General features: G+C 43.2%; 1 protein-coding gene across 1 annotated transcript in view; it reads left to right on the plus strand.

The window, feature by feature from the left end:
- The window catches only part of IKBKE (inhibitor of nuclear factor kappa B kinase subunit epsilon), a 40,619-nt gene that overhangs the window by 7,230 nt on the left and 19,236 nt on the right, over positions 1-14,153 (plus strand). Inside the window, exons 3-11 of the mRNA XM_066624944.1 lie at positions 2,091-2,220; positions 3,571-3,752; positions 4,312-4,472; positions 4,658-4,768; positions 6,303-6,482; positions 7,251-7,447; positions 8,609-8,673; positions 10,553-10,644; positions 12,896-12,997. Coding sequence (XP_066481041.1) covers positions 2,091-2,220; positions 3,571-3,752; positions 4,312-4,472; positions 4,658-4,768; positions 6,303-6,482; positions 7,251-7,447; positions 8,609-8,673; positions 10,553-10,644; positions 12,896-12,997 — 1,220 coding nt within the window. The remainder of the gene's footprint in view (positions 1-2,090; positions 2,221-3,570; positions 3,753-4,311; positions 4,473-4,657; positions 4,769-6,302; positions 6,483-7,250; positions 7,448-8,608; positions 8,674-10,552; positions 10,645-12,895; positions 12,998-14,153) is intronic.

Consider the following 14,153-nt stretch of genomic DNA (forward strand, 5'->3'; position numbering starts at 1 on the left):
GATTTTGGACTGACAATCAGCCTGAAGAAAACACAGGTCATGGTTCAGGATGTGGACTCACCTCCCTGCATTACAATCTCTGTGCGTGAACTGGAGGTTGTCCATGACTTTGTGTACCTTGGCTCAACGATCTCCGACACTCTTTCTCTCGATACCGAGCTAAACAAACGCATCGTAAAGCAGCTACCACGTTTTCCAGACTCACAAAGAGAGTCTGGTCCAACAAGAAGCTGATGGAACATACCAAGATCCAAGTCTACAGAGCTTGCGTCCTGAGTACACTTCTGTACTGCAGTGAGTCATGGACTCTTCACTCACAACAGGAGAGGAAACTGAATGCTTTCCACATGCGCTGCCTCCGACGTATTCTCGGCATCACCTGGCAGGACAAAGTTCCAAACAACACAGTCCTGGAACGTGCTGGAATCCCTAGCATGTATGCACTACTGAAACAGAGACGCCTGCGTTGGCTCGGTCATGTCGTGAGAATGAATGATGGGTGGATCCCAAAGGATCTCCTCTATGGAGAACTCGTGCAAGGAAAGCACCTTACAGGTAGACCACAGCTGCAATACAAGGACATCTGCAAGAGGGATCTGAAGGCCTTAGGAGTGGACCTCAACAAGTGGGAAACCCTGGCCTCTGAGCGGCCCGCTTGGAGGCAGGCTGTGCAACATGGCCTTTCCCAGTTTGAAGAGACACTTGGCCAACAGTCTGAGGCAAAGAGGCAAAGAAGGAAGGCCCATAGCCAGGGAGACAGGCCAGGGACAGACTGCACTTGCTCCCAGTGTGGAAGGGATTGTCACTCCCGAATCGGCCTTTTCAGCCACACTAGACGCTGTTCCAGAACCACCTTTCAGAGCGCGATACCATAGTCTTTCGAGACTGAAGGTTGCCAACTATGTATGACTAGAACTGAGCACAATGAACAGGTGTGACTAGAACAGGTGTGGCTGTCCCATCGATTTGTACAATGGCATTATAATATTAGCTGTTTTATTCTCAATCCCCTTTTTAATTATCCCGAGCATGGAAATGGCCTTCTTCACTGCTGCCACACATTGGGTTGACACTTTCATCAAGCTGTCCACCAGCACTCCAAGATCTCTCTCCTGAGCTGTTGTAGACAGCTCAGATCCCATTAGCCATTACGTGAAGTTTGGATTTTTTGCCCCAATATGCATTACTTTATACTTACCTACATTGAAACGCATCTGTTCATTTTGGTAAGCTCTTGTCTGAATAGGAAGGTTTCTTAGCCAAAAACAACACATTAGGGCAGGAGTGTTCTGGAGGTGGAAATGTGTCCTTGCCTGGAGTTTAGAAGAAAAAAACAACTAAGCAGGATCAGCTGGGGTCTTGCCTCAGATGGGTGACTGGAAGCTGCTGACTAGGGATTAAGGACTATGGTGGAGTGTAAAGGAGTCAACTGGCAAGAAGTGGATAAGATCCTGAGAACCAGCCTGATGCCGTTTTGCAGCTGCCTGTGAAAGCTTGGAAAGTGCAAGAGCTGTGCAACCAGTACAATGATTGCAGAGAAACATCTGGAGGAATCAAAGAAAGATTCTATGAGTTTCTCTCATAGAATTAAACTTGTCAAAATTCCATTTGAAAAAATTGGGTTTATAGTCAGCCTGCCTGTGTAAACCGCCGAGAGTCCGTCTATTTGAGAAAGGCAGTGTTTATATATTGTAATAAATGGCAATTGTTCCCTCTCGGCTGCTTTTACTCCCACTAGGGGAAAGATACCCTATCTTGTCCTTAGTGTGGGTAAAAATGAAGCTTGGAGGGGAAGGGCAATTTTCAGTGGAACATCAGCATGAAGAATAAAAAGTAAGAATCTGTTCTGCCCTGTTCTGGTCTCTCCCTTTGAATTGCAGCTACGTTGTGTAAACAACATCATCATGTGGGTCTGCATTTAGACTAGGGTTGTGATTACACTTAGGTTTACAGGGAACTTGTGCTGGTTTTAGCTGTGACTGAGCGAGGGGGCTGGAAATGCAGCACATGCTGTAACTGGGTTCATGCGGAGGTAAGCAGTGAACCCCTGTGGGGTGGAATTTAACTCTCACTGTCAAATCCCAACCCAGGAAAGCAGCAAACAGAAGGTGCTGGTGATGGAGTGCTGCTCAGATGGAAGCCTGCTGAGTCTCTTAGAAGAACCAGAAAATGCCTTTGGCTTGTCAGAATCAGAGTTCCTCATAATGTTACGCTGTGTAGGTGAGTTTCAGAGCCTACGCTTCCACTGTAGATAGTGGGGTAGACTCTGCATGTCCCTTATCCAGTCAAAAGTTATGGAATGTGACAGGGATGTGGGTCATTGGAGGCAGGTGAGGCTCTGTCTCCCCTGACTGCACCCCCCACATGTGCAGCTTCTCCAGGAAGCCTAAGAAACGTACTCTTGGTTTTTCTGAAAAACTGGAAGTACTTGGCCCTTCAGCACTCAGAAGGCCTTTCTGGAAGGCCTTTCTAAGGCCTTCTGGAGGCTTTCTGAGGACTGGATAGACCGTGCATGGTTTACGCCTTCTGAGACCTCTGGAAAGCCTTAAGTACTTCCGGTTTTTCTGAAAAATTGGAAGTATCTTTCTAAGACTTTCCAAGGTCCAGAGAGGACGCCTGTGGAAGGTAGACACGACCAGAGGCGACCAGGAAGTGACATCATTTCTGGAAGTGATGGCACTTCTGGACCACAGGGCATCATGAGGTAATGTGCCTCACCGGCACAAGAAGTCATAGCACAGGGGTATCAAACTCTTTCATGTAGTGTAGTATTCATGGTATCTGCTGAGGGCTAAAAGTGATGTCATTAAGCAGGAAGTGACATCGTTAAGCTGTTGATAGCCAGGAATAAGCACTTTGTTCTCACATAGGAACTCATTAGCTGCAAATGACAGAAAAGAAAATGTGCAAATCTTGTTCATAATCCCAAGATATGAGAGAGCCCAAATCATTCTGGGAGAGTGCAATTATAATGGGCAAGCTAAATTGCTTCTGAGGGCCACATCCAGCCCTTGGGCCTTATGTTTGACACCCCTGTCATAGCATGTTCCTGGAATGTGACTCCTCTAAGGACTAGTTCAAATGTTATGGTCCCCCACATGGCCACTTGAAGAAAGAAGGATGCTTTCCATATGTTTTTCTCTGATTGCACGAGGGTATCTTGGTGACTGTTCACAGAGTTGGGCTGATCCCATGGTTGCCATGATCCAGTTCACCAAATCTGGGTGGGCTAATTTACCTGTGCAAATCATTTATAAATTATAAACTTGAATTTTGGGGTTGGATAGGGTTTATGCATGATCTGGTTGCCTTTCTGTTCCAAATTGCCCTCTCCCTGTGCTTTGCAGCTGGGAAATGTACCATTAGATGTTTTTGTGCACACTGTAATGTGCATGTACAAGTTTATTATTACATTCCTTGCTGTGTGCAGTTTGGCATAAATGCTTCTAGGTCACACTTTAGAAAGCTCAGGAAGAGACCCCTTTGGCCTCATCTATCAAATTTGGTCCCCGTTATTTCTTTTTTATAATAGGATCTTCACATATTCCTTCCCCTCAATTCTTTTTCTAGTGTCTGGCATGAATCACCTTCGTGAAAACGGGGTTGTTCACAGAGACATCAAACCTGGGAACATCATGAGGCTAATTGGAGAAGATGGACAGAGTATCTATAAACTGACTGATTTTGGGGCTGCCCGAGAACTGGATGATGATGAGAAGTTTATATCTGTTTACGGCACAGAAGAATACCTTGTGAGTAAAATAGATTGATGGGCCTTCTAATTAACAAAGGAAGTTTCCATAAGGGCATCCCATGGTTCCTGCCATAAAATAGTTCTGAAGGAAATCCAGCTCTTCAGTAGGAATGCAGAGTTGGTTTATAAGGAGTGAGAAATTTATCAACAGAGAAATTGGTTCATATAGGAAAAGGTTATAACTAACTAACTTCCAGAGAGGGCATCTGACCCTTCTGTTTTCAGAGGGAAGTGTACATGTCATTGAGCTGACCCCGTGCTTCGTGCTTTTTAGAGTCATTGCATACATTTGGGACTGGATCAGATCATCATCAGATCATCTGGAAAGTCCTTTGAAATGTAAACAACTTGGGCCTAGAAACCTAAAATGTCCCTTTTTATCTCTAGGCATTTCTAACAAAGAAATCTGACTATTTTTTAAAGGGTTAAATCACCGCTAATACTAAAACTAAGAATGGAAAAATGTAAAAATAATATGTACCAATTTTCAAGTTCACAAAACAAAAATTCGCATAGCAAAATAAATGAAAATGTTGCTTTTCCTCCTTTGCTTCCAGCACCCAGACATGTATAAGCGAGCAGTTTTGAAAAAGCCTCAGCAGAAGTCTTATGGGGTAACCGTGGATCTGTGGAGTATTGGGGTAACCTTTTACCATGCAGCCACAGGCAGCCTTCCATTTATCCCTTTTGGGGGACCACGCAGGAACAAAGAAATAATGTACGTACATTGTGTGGTTTTCTTGATTCAGCTGCCTCCTTACTCCTTTGGCCGGCAATATTGTAACCATCAAAACTTATCCACTCTTTTAAAATAAGAAACACAGTGACTGCAAATTGTCTGCTCAGGGGTGGGAATTCTTGTGTGCCAGCTTCCAAAGATGGGGTGTTTTTTCTGTTGAACAGGTACAAAATAACAACTGAGAAACCCTCTGGAGCTATAGCAGGCATTCAGGAGCAAGAGAATGGAGCCATTCAGTGGATCTATGAGCTGCCAATTACGTGTCGGCTTTCTCTGTGAGTAGAAGCAGAATGGATAAAGCTAATGCTCAAAGCTTTTAGAGATTCAGTCCCTTCCTCTGTAATACAATCCCTTTATAAAATATGACTCCCTTAAACCTTCTGCACTCAGGGCTGACTCAGACACGCACACTTATTTTTTTCCATGATTCAGGTGTGCGGTATAAGTCCACATACCTGCATGGTTATTTTTAACTCATGTTTTTAAAAATTGTCTAACGCTGATAATGTGTGGCAGATGCAGCTGTTTTTAACCCTTTCAGACCTGTGATCCACCTTTAGGGCCAAGCTAGCTGATGGGGGTAGCCATGTTTGGTTTGCTCATGCACCTGCCCTGTTCATGTAGAACGCAAGTTGATTTTTGCAACCAAAGAAGTACACGGTGGAACTAAACCTTTTCCCCACCTTAACCACCCTGTGATTCATTGTTGGAGGCATTTTTTTTTCCAGCCCAGCTGGTTTCTGGCATCTGAACCAGGGGAAGAAACAAGTTCACATGACATACTTAGGGGAAGGGTTCAGTTCCTTTACCTGCATACCCAGTTAGATGATAGTCATACCACTCCCTACTTTATATATGAATGGTCCAGGTACACAAAAAACAAAGTAGTTGCCACCATCACGTCTAGTTGGCCCTTAATCCTTTTTCTCTGCTTCTTTCTCTGTATATATCTCCTTTTTCCTATTAGCTGTTATTTGCATATCCTCTTAAAGAAGCCCTACTAAACTTGAATAAAAGCAGAAGAGATGGTGACCACTTCACTCTTAGAACCCACTTTAGATTGGAGCCTGACATCAGTTGTGGACCACTGCTGCAGAGTAACCCTTATGCTACTAATTGGGAAAGGTATCCTGCCTGGACCTTATTTTAGAAAGAGACATCAGAAAGGGTGTTTGTGTGTGTGTTTTCCATGGTTTATTAACTCATATTTTTAACCAATAGAATAATTAGCATTATTATCCTTGATTTTCTTGAAGCTGGGGATTTGGAGACATCTGGAAGCATGATTATGCCCATGGCTGGATCCCATGGCTCAGCAGTAAAATTTGAATGGCTGAATCACATGTGATTACTAAGATCACAAAGTTACTACTTGCACCAGTATCCCTTTCCTTTCGACTAAGCTACGTGTTGCAAAGAACTTATGAGTTTGGCCTTTGCTTTTTTAAAAATTGAAGTAGCGCAAGGGAGGACTGTGAAATGGCCCAAAACTGGCAAGGAAGTTTTAGTTCTGAACCCCTGATACCATTTGCTCCCACCAACCTTGTCCTTATTTGCCATTTATAAAAAAGCTTTCAGTTTGAGCTGTTCAGTGGATGGGTAGAACCGATGTGATTTTGGTGTTTGAATGACAGAATCATTTGGATCATGACTGGTAAGATATGGGATCGAAATGCAGGAAAGCAGCAGCTTCCTACAGCAGTAAAACAAGAGCTGGGCCTGGGTTTCTTGAGCTAAAATTGCTTGTTCAGAAGATTGAGCAAGTTTGTACAGGAATAACATCCATGGTTTTTTCTCTGCTCCCTCTAGTGGACTGAAGAGACAGCTTGTTCCTATCCTGGCAAACATCCTAGAGGTGGATGAAAGCACATGCTGGGGCTTTGATCAGTTTTTTGCTGAAACCAATGACATCCTACACAGAACAATAATCCATGTTTTCTCTTTGCCACAAGCCATCATGCACTGGGTCTACATCCACTCCTACAACACGTAAGGGTCACTGCCTAGGACAGAGGAGGGAGCAGAAGTTGGATGTCTTGATTTTATACCAGAGAGTCAGTACTGGTTGGCAAAACCACCATGAAATAATTTGGAAAAGCACAAGCTGCATATTAGTATTCAGAGTAGAGACTTGCAGTATAATAGCACTTTGTGTTTAGAAGTGGAAAAAATGAATTCTGGTTATAGATCATATGTGGGTATAACGAGAGATAATAAGAGACCCAGAAATTGCACATAGGAGGAAATCAGAAGATGCATTGCCATCTTGCAGAAAGCACTAGTTGGTGAATATTGTCCTCATAGTAATCATTATTATTAATGATAATGATATTAATAGTCATCATTATTATTACAATGAGGAAGAATGTCCTCGTTATCCCAGTGGGGGAGGCAGTCAAAATCCTAAAGCTGTATGAAATATCCGTAGAATATACAGTGTAGGTAAATTTAAATCTTTATTTGGGACAATGTAGGTTGATGCAAAAGAATGCAGGTTTTTATGTTTAATTTAAAAACAGCAGTAGATAGACTGTCCCCCAACTTGGTTAAAAATATCAGTATGCCTCACTCCTGCCCCCAACACCTTCTGAAATAAATTCCTTTGCCGTTGGTGAGGACAAAACTGCTCTGGGGCGAGCATTCTAGAGAGGATACTCAGAGGGAATCTAGAAGATTTCTGATCTTGGATGAAAAAAGGTATAGGTTCTTGGTTTAGGGCAACCCTGATCTATTATTCCTCCCTGTTATCTTCTGCAGAGCCACCATATTTTTAGAAGAAGTCTTCAGACAAACAAATATAGCCCCTCATCATCAGGAGTATTACTTTGAAGGCCATTCATATGAACTGGGGCCTAACCTACAAGCTCATAATTTATCCAGGACCACAGAAAGCTGCCCTCTGATCATGCTGAGCACAGAACCAGAAGAGCCAGTGGGATTGAGATACAGAGACCGTACGTCATGTGTGGTGGTCTGCCTGGCCACTTCTGACAGTCTGTGGGAGTTTGATTATAACTGTGTGTCTGTGCTTGTATTGGTGCAGAAAAAAGTTTGCTTTGTATTTGTATAATAGAGATAGGACCCTAGAAATTTCTCTCTCGGGCATGGAATGCTGTTAATAATCATCCATTGCCGGGGAGGGGGAGGAGGGTGAAGTATCCAAACTTGTCTTTTTAATATGGATTACTTCTTGCTGTCGTTAGTGGAAAGTCGGTTTGCCCAAAGCTCTTAACCAAGGACAGATGGTTTACATAGCCTCATCAACTGACAATGAATGATCAACAAGAAAAGAGCCATAGTTCTGTTCTGTGGCTTCTCAAGATTCCTTTCTTTGGAACATCCAGTTCAGAATGAGATAAAGAGGAGGGAAACTAGGTCTGGTCTGCTTTTTGCAAATAGTGGAACTGCATTAGGCATGCCACGTATTGGGCATGTGTGTATATATGACATTTTATTTCGTAAGGATGTTTTCGTGGGGTCGATGCCATGATTCTTTCAATGCTGCAGTATTTGCAGATTGCATATCAAGGACACTAGATGTCATTATAGTTCCACATCTGCAGAATGCCAACATTTCTTTCCCAGTGGAACACTTCTTGATACCAAGGACCAAACTAGATATTATGTGTCTAGAATCCTGTGTTAGAACACATGATCTTTTAAATGTTTTCCAACAGCAGTTATGGTTGGGTGGGGAAATGATTTGGGTCAGGGGTATGAAGGGAGGTTTCAGCGTTTGTCTCCACACAACATTCCCTGCTAATATCCTCCCGAAGCTGCTATTAACCTTCACAGGGAAAGCATACAAGCACAAAACCTGTTGCCTGTATACCTTCCCCTCTGCAATTCAAAGCATTTTTGGAAGCAAGGGCTTTCAGTTGAAGAATCAACATGGGGCAGAGAATTAAAACTCTTGCTTCCTGTGACTGCAGTTCAAATTGAGAACTCTCATGGCTGCTTTTGGAGAAAATGAGGATCATGGAGAATTCCAGTAATGACACACCCATGTAGTACCACTTTCATTATGTCTGCTTCCAGGGTGATGTTCTGCCTGAGATTTGGAAGGGTGGAAGAAAGTACCAGCCTTCATTTGTTGCATTTTTATTTTATTGCAGCCTCATTGGAGTTCCCAAAGTTTTTCCCAAAGATTGATGTCACAGCAGATTGCAGCACAGCAAAGGTATGTCTTGGTGTCAGACTGAAGACCAGGGCAGCTTGGGGAGGTGGCTGTCTGCCTATTTTCACCCAGACAGTACTGAAACTTTATGTTTGGTGTGTTCACATTAGGGTGCTCAAAATCCAGGAAAGTCTGGAGAATAAAGTAAATTGCCTTATGTTTTCCTTTCTTAGCCCCACCTCTTCTACAGTCGCTTGGTTCACCCAGGGCTTGCATGTGTTGCTCTTCTTGAGAGTTGAAGGCTGCAATCCCAAAGTCTTAGTACAAAAGAAACTCCACTTGAGCTCAGTGGAGCTTACTTTTGAGTAGACTGTAGTCTGTGTGTTAGAGAAAGAACCACCACACTGGGATGATCTTCAGGTGACAGCAGAGCAGAGGGGGAAATGCTGCCCTCCACTTCAGACCAGACTGCAGATTGAGAAGGCTTGCCCTGCTGAATCAGACTGAAGTTCTTTTTTGTCTAGCAATGACCAGCCAAATGCCTCTTGGAAACTTACAAGCAGGCCATCAGGGCAGTGACCTTTGTCTGTTGTCTGTCTCCACTATGCAGCACTATATTATTTTTGGCTTTGAAGAGGTTTCAGTTGGGCATCAGCTGCTGATAGGCAGCCTTAAATTAGCCTAATCCTTCTTAAACCCATCTCAGCTGGTTTCTTCTACCTCCTCAACCCTGTATTCAGTCAAAGAAGTTGCACCAAAATCCTTCCTTGCCACTGCTGCTCTACACTGTAAGAATACCTCCATTTCATAATGCAGCTCTCTAAAGTTTTGATCTCACAGTTGTGGTTAGCTATTGGCAGTAAAGAAATTGCCAAAAAAAAAAAAAAGTACCCAAAGTTTGCTTTTGGAGAAATGTGATGTTTTTGATAGTCAGAAGCAAAGACCCTTGTGAAATTAGGTGGAGGAATATTGAAAAAAAATATTCAGGATTGTTAATTATATGAAGTTAGTGCCATTTAGTAACAGCTAAATGTATTCAACATGGTGGACAATATTTAGACAAATGAGTGAAATTGTCTTCACTTTGCTATAGTTAGTCTGAGTCAGTAGAAATTAAATTTTTGGCATATTTTGTAGTCACTTGCATAGGGATTTAAGCCAGAGTTTCTTTTAGCTTCATCAAAGTATGAATTTAATTTCAGATAAGGATTTTATGGAACTTAGTGTGTGAAATTGTGCAACTTGACACCTGTTTGTTCTGTAACTGTGCATATTTAAAGTTAGAGGCTTGATGCAGATCTTCCTCCCTGTGTAGAAGGGGAGAGCACAGAGAAGACAAGAAGCTTAGGTCTGAAGTAGCAGGCGAAGAGTGAAAAGGATTCCCAGAGAGAAAATCTCTTCTCCTCCCTGTGTCTGCTTTGCCACAGTAGCATAGCTAGAGGAGGTACAAAACGGTAAGTACTGCAGTCACTACAACGTGCTGTGCAAGCGACCCTTCCCACTTGTCATTGGAGTCATTCTGGGCAGTGATGGCAATGCACAGGAGACACAGTTTGGTTTGGTGAGTGCCTGCATGCTGCTGTTGCTGCCTGGAATGACTAAGACAGCGAGTGGCAGTGGCCATTTACACAGCACTTTGCAGCGCCTGCAATACTTACTATTTTTGCTTCCCCTCCCCCAGCTGCATTACTGCTTTGCCTTACTTTCACTCCAGAGTTCATGTTTACACAGTTCCCTCTGCTACACATCAGGTAGGGGAGAGGAGGGAATTTCTTCAGCTGGCCAAGAACTTTCCTGGATTGTTCCATTTTTGTAGGCTTGTCTTAAAAGGCTGATGTTGGGAAAGCCTTCAGCCAAAGATGGCAACCCTACAACCTTCTTGCCCAGTATATTAAGGTACTGATTCAAAAGCAATCACTTTTGCTGTCCGTCTGCACTCCAGGGTGTCCTGAGCGCAACTTACCGGACTCTGAGAATATCTCGGTCACTTCAGCAATGTCAAGAACTTATTCTGAGAGGCCTGTATTGGGTGAGGTAAGCAAAATGATTCTTGCTGCTGCTTTGTAAATAGGCAGTCTTTTATTGTCTCTATTTTTTTTTTTATGCGCAGCTGGTGGAGGTGTGCCAGACTTGAAATCGAATGAGTTAATTTCCCCCGTCTTCCCAAACCGCTTATAGCAGAACCCTCTCATAAGCTGGTTGTAGGTCATGTACTGGGATTACCTGCTGTAAACAGAGTGAGTGGGTGTTTTCAACTGCTTGCCAAGTTTGGGGGTTGCCCTTGGCTCAGGACACATTTCCACTGCTTGTATCTCATTTGATTCCCCCGTTTCTTTTTTGGTTCACTGTAATTCTTTAGTCCTTAGGTTTACTGCTGAAGCTCGCCTTGCACTGACCATATAGGTTTGTGTTGATTTGCCCCCACCTCCCTGGTGCATCTGTACATTGAAGCACAAGATTTGTCCAAGGCCCATAGGCTGAATTTGCATAAGTCTGTATACTGCAAAATCAGCATGTACATATTATATAAATAAGGTCTGCATGCATTGGGATCTAGAGTGTGGCTATGCTAAAGGGGGGCAGTGGGGGGGCTAATGCAATCCTGATTCCATGCTGTACTGTAGGTTTGAACATTTTCAGATGCTTCTGTTCTGGAGTAACAAACAGTGCTACTTTCCTTTTTAAACAAAAGCTATGAATTCAAGCTTTCTAGTGCCCAAATCATAAGAAAAATGTGCTGCTCATTTGGCATATGCAGTATATATTATACAATATATGACTATTTATAAAAGCATTTTTGAAGTTCCAATGCTTATGTAAATAGTTATCTGATTCTTTTGTCAGCTCCCCCCCTCCAGTTTGGTTTTTCAGAATAACTTGTCTGTAATTCAATCAAGGGAGTGTTGTGAATTTGCTTCACAGTGTAGAAATAAAAAAGATATATGGACATTGGAGCAGTGATTATATTTGGGCAAAAGTACTTTGAAACCTTCAGTCATGTGGCTGATGTTTTGTGTTAAGGGAAAAATGGATAGGCACTGTGGCTTGCACATTATCACACTTTCCACCATGTCAGGAATTATGTTCTGCATATAGTGTATATATATAGTCAGAATGAGGCACAGACAATTATGTGGCTTATGTGGTAGCTGAGTTCAAGGAAATTTATAGGTCAAAAACGTCTGCTGCTGGCTGTTCCTTACATTTTATGGAGAATCCAGTTAACTATCGATCATCTCCAAGGCATTTTAAGAACAGGCACTTCTAATCTTCTTCACAAATGTGCTCCATGCATCACAGAAAAAGGTTTATATCAATAGCTGAGATTTGTAATGGCTCTTCATACGATTTGTAGTTGTCTTGCATAACTAGACTGCTTTCATATTTGAGTTTTACCCTAGAGTACCAATGGCCAAGTTTCTAACTTGGTTGTAGGGGCTGAACCCTCTTGGACCAAAGTTACTCAGGGATCAGTGCATTTGCTTTGGTGTCATGAACAGTTAGAAAGGAGGACAGAAGGTGCTGTCTTGGGTTTGGCAAGGACAAAAGTGCCACAAACTCTTCTGCTTCAACACTGGAATGAGTTACACTCCATTCCAAAGCTGATGTACCTCAAGGACGTGCGGTGGTTGGGGAGGCAGGATGAGGCAGAGCCAGTGGGTTGTGGGTGCCTGGGCACCTCACACGGTGGCGGCGCTTTGCAAAGGACTCTGGTGGGGAGGCTCTGCCTCACCTGTCTCCCGCTCACTGCACATCCCTGAGGTACCTCCACTCACTGGTCTTCCTCTCCTGAACACTGAGCCTAATGGGACACAAATAACAGCCTGCATGGGCTTGCCAAAATTGTACTGAGGTCCCAATGGGCCACTATTTGGTTTGTTTTCAAAACTAGGTGCAGATGCAATGGGCGGAGCAATGCAAATGTAGTGGTGGGTGTGCTAATGTACCATTGGCCCACCCTTGCTGGGTTTTTTTGGCTGTAACTTTTGATGGAATAGAGCTATCTTGGTGCGGTTTGTTTCACTGCATTCTGCATGAAATTAAATATCAATTGATATATAACATATGGTATTATTCAAAAATACCAAAATTTTAAATGTTTGCCAGTAGTGATTTCATCCTCCCGTACTCACCTGGTGCAGCCTGCACCCCCCTAGCAACACCACTGTTTAAGAGGGAATAGGTGAGTCAGTGTGGAACTTCATATTTCACAGCAAAAATACTGGTCTGAACAAATGATCTGAGGCCAAAAGATACCCAGCAATGGGGTGCTTCCTTTTTGCAGTAAGACCCTGAAGTCAGAGTGCCTGCAGATTCTAGAGAGGAGGCAAGCTGTGGCAGAAACACTCAGCTTTTTGCAACAAGATGAGATGAAGATCCTGATGTTGTAAGTATTGCTCTGCAGTGGGAATGTGTAATGTTGCCTCCAGTCTCGAACCCCATATGCATGGGCAGGGGTTTTGCTGTAATTGTGAATGAACAGTGCCCAAGTCCAGAAAAATTCTTCTAGCTATTAGGGGCCTCCTTAATGCCTTTGGTCTTCCAAGTGGAGGACTGGAATTTTCTTCTCCCAAACACAATGAACCCATGAGCGTGTCTAGGTCTCCATCTCCTTTCAATCTGGTTCCTGGAAAATCTCACCAGCTCCTGTGTCTTGCAGAAAATAAAAATTGTGGGCCTGGGAACAAACTTCATAACAAAGGAGTCTTGGATTCATTGGAGGATTGTCTAGTCAGCTCTCATTTGGAGCATTAGGTACAGTCTTTCTCCAGAACCCATCCTTGGCATTCAGATGTGTGAGCTTGAGCTGTTCCCAGAAATCCGTTGCGCTCAGTTTAAATAGATATTAGATTGGAGTTCAGTGTGGTTTGCAGTCCACACTGCTATAGAGTTATCCTGGAGGAAGTTATATCTACATTTCCTTGAGATGCTTCCCTCTTGTTCAGTGTACTGCTGAACTGGGAATGTGAGAAGCTGCCATCTGGAGGAGCCCTTGAATCAGATTTTTCTGTAATGGGAAAACAGCAGGTCCTGAAATGTTAGTTCCCATTAAGTGCAGACAACCCCGCCATTGAGTGCCCACAGGCAAGACCCGGTAATCATTTGCTGAGAGGGGGCAGTAAGCGACCTGCCTTCCTTGTTCGAAGGGACTCTTGCAGTAACATAGAGGCTATCTTTTTGGATGTTTGTCTCCGGTTTCATAAGGGCCCAGGCAAGCTGCTGTGTCTCGAAAGGATTTCTTATGTTTTGTATTATAAGGGGCAGCAAGATAGAAAAGCCACAAAATGAAGTCAGAGACTAGCACTGCAATTTTGAGTTTTGGGCAAGGGGGGAATTACTGCTTATTAAGTTTTAAAAGTCAACTAGCTACATGGATGAGCATTTTTATAAGCCTGTAATCACCCAGTGCTATTATTTGCCAGGAAATTCTCCAATAAATGCCCAGCTTGCATTCCCCAGCTGAGCCCTTGGCCTCTCTTCTGTACCTCTCAGCTTTCCCTTCTCATTACTGCTCACTACTTCCCACATTTTCCTTTACTCCA

Source organism: Tiliqua scincoides, chromosome 4, assembly GCF_035046505.1.
Source record: "Tiliqua scincoides isolate rTilSci1 chromosome 4, rTilSci1.hap2, whole genome shotgun sequence".
In the NCBI taxonomy this organism is placed as follows: Eukaryota; Metazoa; Chordata; class Lepidosauria; order Squamata; family Scincidae; genus Tiliqua; species Tiliqua scincoides.